This window comes from Chiloscyllium plagiosum, chromosome 6, assembly GCF_004010195.1.
Source record: "Chiloscyllium plagiosum isolate BGI_BamShark_2017 chromosome 6, ASM401019v2, whole genome shotgun sequence".
NCBI classification, from domain to species: Eukaryota; Metazoa; Chordata; class Chondrichthyes; order Orectolobiformes; family Hemiscylliidae; genus Chiloscyllium; species Chiloscyllium plagiosum.
This window is the reverse complement of record NC_057715.1, coordinates 94,130,812-94,138,366: the sequence shown is the minus strand read 5'-3', so window position 1 is coordinate 94,138,366 and position 7,555 is coordinate 94,130,812. Positions and strand designations below refer to the sequence as shown.

General features: G+C 40.0%; 1 protein-coding gene across 5 annotated transcripts in view; it reads left to right on the top strand.

Moving 5' to 3' along the window:
- Positions 1-7,555, top strand: part of LOC122550838 (F-box-like/WD repeat-containing protein TBL1X) — a 399,066-nt gene that overhangs the window by 387,951 nt on the left and 3,560 nt on the right. For all 5 annotated transcript variants that reach the window (XM_043692158.1, XM_043692156.1, XM_043692157.1 and 2 more), the window contains 2 exons: positions 2,512-2,677; positions 3,084-3,185. In XM_043692158.1, coding sequence (XP_043548093.1) covers positions 2,512-2,677; positions 3,084-3,185 — 268 coding nt within the window. The remainder of the gene's footprint in view (positions 1-2,511; positions 2,678-3,083; positions 3,186-7,555) is intronic.

Below are 7,555 nucleotides of genomic sequence, written 5' to 3'. Positions count from 1 at the left end.
AAATGACAAAAAGTAGAGGACCCAGCACCGATCCTTGTGGCACTCCACTGGTCACAGGCCTCCAGTCTGAAAAACAACCCTCCACCACCACCCACTGTCTTCTACCTTAGAGCCAGTTCTGTATCCAAATGGTTAGTTCTCCCTGCATTCCATGAGATCTAACCTTGCTAATCAGTCTCCCATTGGGAATCTTGTCGAACGCCTTACTGAAGTCCATATAGATCACATCTACCGGTCTGCCCTGATCAATCCTCTTTGCTACTTCAAAAAACTCAGTCAAGTTTGTGAGACATGATTTCCCACGCACAAAGCCATGTTGACTATCCCTAATCAGTCCTTGCTTTTCCAAGTACATGTACATCCTGTCCCTCAGGATTCCCACCACCGAGGACAGGCTCACTGGTCTGTAGTTCCCTGGCTTGTCCTTACCACCCTTCTTAAATGGTGGCACCACGTTTGCTAACCTCATCTGTGATTATCGATGATCCGAATATCTCAGCAAGAGGCCCAACAATCACTTCTCTAGCTTCCCACAGAGTTCTAGGGTACACCTGATCAGGTCCTGGGGATTTATCCACCTTTAACCGATTCAAGACATCCAGCACTTCCTCCTCTGTAATCTGGACATTTTGCAAGATGTCACCGTCTATTTCCCTACAGTCTATATCTTCCATATCCTTTTCCACAATAAATATTGATGCAAAATACTCATTTAGTATCTCCCCCATTTTCTGCGGCTCCACATAAAGGCCGCCTTGCTGATTTTGAGGGACCCCATTCTCTCCCTCGTTACCCTTTTGACCTTATGTATTTGTACAAACCCTTTGGATTCTCCTTAATTCTATTTGCCAAAGCTATCTCGTGTCCCCTATTTGCCCTCCTGATTTCCCACTTAAGTTTACTCCTATTGCCTTTATACACTTCTAAGGATTCACTCGATTTATCCTGTCTATACCTTACAAATGCTTCCTTCTTTTCCTTAACCAAACCCTCAATTTCTTTAGTCATCCAATTTTCCCTATACCTACCAGCCTTTCCTTTCACCCTGACAGGAATATACTTTTTCCGGATTCTTGCAGACCCTCCTAGGTCTTAAGTGTCTATTTATTTTGCTATTTTGCCCTTCAGGGTTATGAAGATGATAAATTATTGAGGAGTAATTTCCACTTTCATTTCCATTGAAACTCAAATAAAAATAAATTTGGCATGTTTTACAAATGTTGGGCCCTCTGCTTTTCCACTGAGTGTTGGGGTCCTGTTTTAAACTTCTTTTAAAAAGTGCTTAGAATAGCATAAATAGGGAGCTTCTGTCATTGGAAGACACCCTTGCCCAGTGGGGTACTTCCTTTCCATCCCCCACAGCTTCTTTCCCATTCTCACATTTTTAAAAATCATCCATCTTGTTCCCTTTCCTGAGTTGTGAAAGAAAAACCTGGACCAAAGCCCCGGACATACCTGGAGCCAGGATCTGTGGAGCCTCCTGCTGTCCTGGCAGCACCCATTATGGACCTCTGTTGCTGCTGAAATTCTTCAACCAGCCAGTCAGTTTGATTAGCAAGCACCTCCAAAGGTCGAATATATTCTCATTGAGGGTGTAGCCTCTCCTCAGCACTTTATGGACTGTAGGGCAAGCTTCTAATTGACCAGCAAGCTGGCCACCAACTTTACTTCCAGGGTTGTTTTTTTTTTAATGGAGAAGAAGAGGTTTGGCACACTCTTTGTCTGCATAATAATTGACAATGAGATATGCTTGGCATGGGGAAAGGTAATGTGTAAAACTCTAAGGGTATGCTGGCAGTTAGGAAGATTAGAAGTGAGTTAATACAGAGCAAAAACTATTAAGTTTGTCGTTTAAAATCTAAATATCTTTTCTCAGTGCTTTTTGCTCGTTTCTGAAGTAGGTCTTTACCCAATAAGGGCTGGATTGATAGTACCACAGTGTTGCAGTAACTGAGGCTAGATGTAAAGTGAGATATACCATGAAATAGCAGTGCTAACCCACCACTGAGCTGTTAAATATGCGTGAAAATACTAGTCAGCTGTCACAGTTCTTTTTAAATTACCTAGCCATTGTCAAAACACTGTTTATTTGGTATTTCAACTAATTCCCTTTTTGTCAGTGGGCTGTAAGTCCTCTGATGCTTAGCTAGTGGCTATCCTGGATTTGAGAGTCAAAATAACAGGCACCAATGGGCTATTCACTCATCTCAGCTAAACTCAACCTTATTCTTGTTAGATATGCATGTGGCGCATGCACTTTTCACTCATCACTAAACAGTAATCAGGCCTAGAGCCTGAGCTATTTTCCTTTCTACAGTTCAGTTATATGCCTGCTGCAGATCTTTGACAATGAGCACTGTTGGACACATCGCGATTAAAGTGGAAATTTGTTTGACCGTGTACCTCAGTGCACATGTTCTTTTTTACATTGATGACCTGATGGCTTGAGGCCATGTGGTCATTAGATACTTTGCAGTCCAGTCAAGATTAATTTTATCTTTTATTTCTCAGTGCTTCATTTGATTCTACTGTTCGCCTTTGGGATGTGGAAAGAGGAGTTTGTCTTCACACCTTAACCATGCACCAAGAGCCTGTATACAGTGTTGCTTTCAGCCCTGATGGCAAATATCTAGCCAGTGGGTCTTTTGACAAATGTGTCCACATATGGAACACTCAGGTAAGGGAGATAATACCACATGTGATATTTGCGAGCATCAGATTTTCAAAATCTTTAGCTGTTTTACAATAACAGTGTTATTGAAAGGAAATATTCCTTAGCTGTGTGTCCAATGGTAATAAAAGGCAGTCTTTAGTTTCTGAAATATCACTGGGCAGTACCACCTCACTTTTACATAAATTGTTTGTAATGGAAAAGGAAAATAAAAATTGCTAAACACATTTGATGAAGAAAACGAAAATGGAGTACTCTGGTGAAAAGTGACAATCACAATTGAGGTGAATTTGGCACATGTCAGATAGCCAGTGATATTTAATAATGTAGGCAATCAAAGTATGTCATTTTGAAAAACTTGTATGTAAAATGTTTTCTGTACATCCTAACAAATCGATGTGTTTGTTTTCAGACAGGAGCTCTAGTGCACAGCTACAGAGGGACTGGGGGAATTTTTGAAGTTTGCTGGAATGCATCAGGGGACAAAGTGGGAGCAAGTGCATCGGATGGTTCTGTAAGCATTCATACTGTTCAACTTCAATTCTGTTCCCACCCCTGTACGCGCAGATGACTGAGGTTTTGTGACAGTCAGTTAATCAGTCAGCTCACAAATACCAAACATATGCATTGTTTCAACAAGTGTGCGAGGTCCTTCCAAAAGCACATTGCCCCATAACAAATAACATTTTTTAAAGAAAGGTATTTAATTATACCTCGCAATCACAAAATAATCCTAGACATGGAAGGCAAGCTGACTTATTTTAAGTCATCCATCCAAGTTATCAGTTATTGAAATGGAAAATTTGCTCTTAATATTGAATAGCAAAGTTCAAACAAAAGTGGACAATGGATATAGAAACAGGACAGGCACATCAGACAAAAAGCACTGATCATTTCCAGGCTTACAGTTTGTTTCCATGTCAGCATTGTAGAGAAAATGCATGTCCAAAAACAAAAATTGTATTCATAACATCCCAGCCCCGTCTCAGAGTCTTTTGTCTTTAAACGAATCTCCGGTTTTCATTTTAACTCCTCGATAAAGGAATCCAACACCATATGTCTTGATCTCTTTTTGAGTGAAGAGGCCTACATTTTCTTTGTTATTAGTTTGATCATGGAACTACTTGTCTTAATTTGATTTCATCTTATTTTCCTGATTTTTTTTTTCCATGTTTACGTTCTTGAGACTATCTATAAAATTACTATTTTGATGCTTCCTTTTGAGATTAAACAGTCCAGGCCTCTTTCTTATTCATCTATAGAATGTGGGTGTTGTTGGCAAGGCCAGGATTCATTGCCCACCTCCAATTGCCCAGAGGGCAGTTAAGAGTCAACCACATTGCTCTCTTTCTGGAGTTGCATGTAGGCCAGACCAGGTAATACTGGCAGATTTCCTTCCCTGAAAAATGTGTGGCTGGAAAAGTACAGCAGGTCAGGCAGCATCCAAGGAGCAGGAGAATCGACATTTCGAGCAGAAGCCCTTCTTCAGGAATTCCTGCTGCGCTTTTCCAGCAACACATTTTTCAGCTCTGATCTCCAGCATCTGCAGTCCTCACTTTCTCCTATATTTTCTTCTCTACAAGACATTGGTGAACCGCATTGACTTTTCTTTACAATCAAACAGCAGTTACGTGATCAGCTTTTAATTCCAGATTTTATTGAATTCAAAATTCATCAGCTGTTATAGTGGGATTTAAAGCTGGTCCTCAAAACAATACACTGGGTTCTATCTTGATGGTTGGATATGAGTTACATCTGATTGAGCTGTAAATACTGATTCAGCACACTCAAAATGATTGTGTGTGGGGTCATGGAGGGGAGGGGTGGGGAGACTGGTATCTCATCTGCAGAATCAAGCTAGGTATTGGTGCATAAAGAAAATGGAGGAACCGAACAGATGAGGGTTGAACATAGAATGACTTACATCAGGTAGGGAAATGCCCCAAGTAAACAAAAATCATCTTTTGCTAAACATGACATTTCTATGGATGGTCTGGAGCAGTTACATTTTCACTATTTCATTTGGGGAAGTATGCACTCTGCTCATCAGTAGCTGATAATTGCATCAATCAGTGAGGCTCTTTCCTGTTTACGTTTTACATTGTAGATATTTTTAGTCAGTGTGTGAAAAACCTTTGGAGCAGGGTGGGAGTTGAACACTACCACTGCATCACAGGTGTCTCTGCTTTTACGTTATTGTGAGGATATAGTGTAGCAAACAGCCGTGCATTAGCAGTAACTATCCGAAATAATCCATGCATACTTGAGTGCTTTGCCTTTGATAGCTCAAAGCTAACCCAACTTACCATCATATGGTATCCTCTGAATGGATCAGCTAGCAATCTCATTTTAATTAATTGCTCATTTCTTTTCCTCTTCTTTCAATGGCTATCCATCTCTGTCCAATAATGTTTTCTCATAATACCAATAACCTGTTGAAAACAGTCTCCACTTTCTTTTTCACTGATGATTCTAGTCAACACTTGCCACCCTCCTTATTTAATGCACTTGTTCACAATCTCCAGTTATCTCTCTGTCTAATTGTTGAATCAATATTATTCTATCTTTAGAAGAGAAAATCAAGCAGATTAAGACAATGATCATACGCAGTATGAGGAAGGTTACTTTATTAATAATTCCATACATGAATGCAAGCAGCTTAAAAAAAACACAAGTGACTTAAAAGCATAATTTTGTTGTGATATTGCAACCATTACAGAGTAATCAGGATTGAAGGGGGAGTAGCAATATTAATAAAATATACAATTACCACTGAAGATTAAAGGAATTTCAACAAGGGTATTCAGGGTGCAGAAACACTGGGTATAGTTATGGCTGAGCAAATGATTCATGATTCTTATAGCCATTTCCATAATGCATTGGATGGATGTATAGATTCCAAGATCAGTGAAGAAAGCTCCTTGTAGCAGGCGGAGAGATGCTGGAGGGGCAGAAACATGGAGAGCCCAGAGGCTATCTCCCATGCTGTCTTCCTTATGCCCCTTCAGAATTAAGAAGGGTCACTGCGCCCAAAATGTTATCTCTGCTTTCTGTCCACAGATGGTGCCACACCTCCTGAGTTTCTCCAGAAATTTGTGTTTTTGTTTCAGACTTCCAGTTCTTCATTTTTTGTTATGAAATAAACTGTTGTGCCTCAAAAGGAATCTGTTATATAATGCTTTGGTCCCTGACCATCTGGATATGATGTCTACTTTAATCTTAAAAAGTCAAACGAGATAAATGGACTGAGAATCACTGTGAGCTCCTACTTTAGAGAAAACTGCCTCTTTACCGCTCATTTCAGCAGGGAAAGCAGGCTACCAATAACTGAATACACTACTAAACACTGAGCATTGTAAAAGCAATTAATGGCCATGTTTCTATATAGCGTAATATATTTTCAACATTGTAATTAACAGGTAGCTTTGAGAGCCTGGAAGCAGTATTTCAAGGTTCAACTGATACTGGTTAAAATAGCTTATCTTCTATTCTGTGACTTTGAGTACACCTGATCACCTGATTATATCGCAGTTATAGAAGTGCATCCTGAAAGAAGGACTGCCGGAAACAAAATCATCTTACTAGAGAGTCATAGAGATGTATAGCACGGAAACAGACCCTTCGTTTCAACTCATCCAAGCTGACCAAATGTCCCAACCTAGTCTAGTCCCACCTGCCAGCACCCGGCCCATATCCCTCCAAACCCTTCCTATTCGTATTCCCATCCAGATGCCTTCCCGAGGGTGGGTGAATCCAGAACTAAATAACAATAAATAAAATGCCATTTAAGAAGCTTAAGAAACAATGGCTATTCAATGTTTAAAAAATCAAGTCAAACTGTGTTAATTTGACTGAAATTTTAAAAATTGGCAACTTCTCATGGTTTCGTATTCGGCATGTATTATTCTATGTTAAATAGATACTGATAGAACATACCTAGTGTTTTTGATTTTATTTAACAATTATTAATGCAGTTACAAAGAAGTAATATGAGCTGTACTCAGCTAAAGTTCGCTGAAGTTAGTCAGCACTGAAAAATATATAAAAATCAAATAAGAGAATGGCTTGTCATGACTGAAACCTCTGAAATGCATTTTGTTCAAGTCAGACATGGAATTGTATGTCTTAGTTTAGGTTTTTTTTAAGTTTGTGAAGATGAGGGATATCAGTAATCGTGAAATTAAACTCCTTTTTGTTTTGGGCAGCATAAGTCAAATCCAAGCTTGCAAAGGCAGATTGTAGGGGTACCTTAAGCCTAAGCTTGGGCAAGCATCCCAATTCCACTCTTTTTCAATCTTTCTATTTTCCACAGCAGCAAGTCTTACCAGCTTCTTTACACTGGCTGTTTAGTGGACTGCAGTTCATTCTGTCAGAATATTCAGACTCATGTCATGGAGGATCATGATAGTACACACTGCTGCTACTGTGTGCCAGTGTTGGAGAGAGTGGATGCAGTGCTACTCAAGTGGGCCGGTTTTTCCTGGATGATCCTTGAGTGTTGTTGGAACTGCACTCACCCAGGCAAGTGGGGAGTATTCCATCACACTCCTGACTTATATCTGCCTAAATGATACTTCTATCAAACATCTATTAGCAAAGCATGAAAAAGAAACCCTGGGGAAATACAACTCCCAGGCATTATAATGGGTTATAGCATCTCTTCTTTGACTGTGGGACATGGGATCAAATTACATCAAGCCTATTGGAATTCAAATCCCGTTTTTCTCTGTCAAAATTAATGGGCTGAATTTTCCTGTCCCTGTGAAAGGAGTGACCGTCTGCTTCAAGCGTGAAGCTGCTAGCTCATGAAAGCTGCCACCCACTAGTTCAGAAAGCCACTACAGACTGCACTAAATGGCTGGATCAAGACAGGGGTCACAGGGG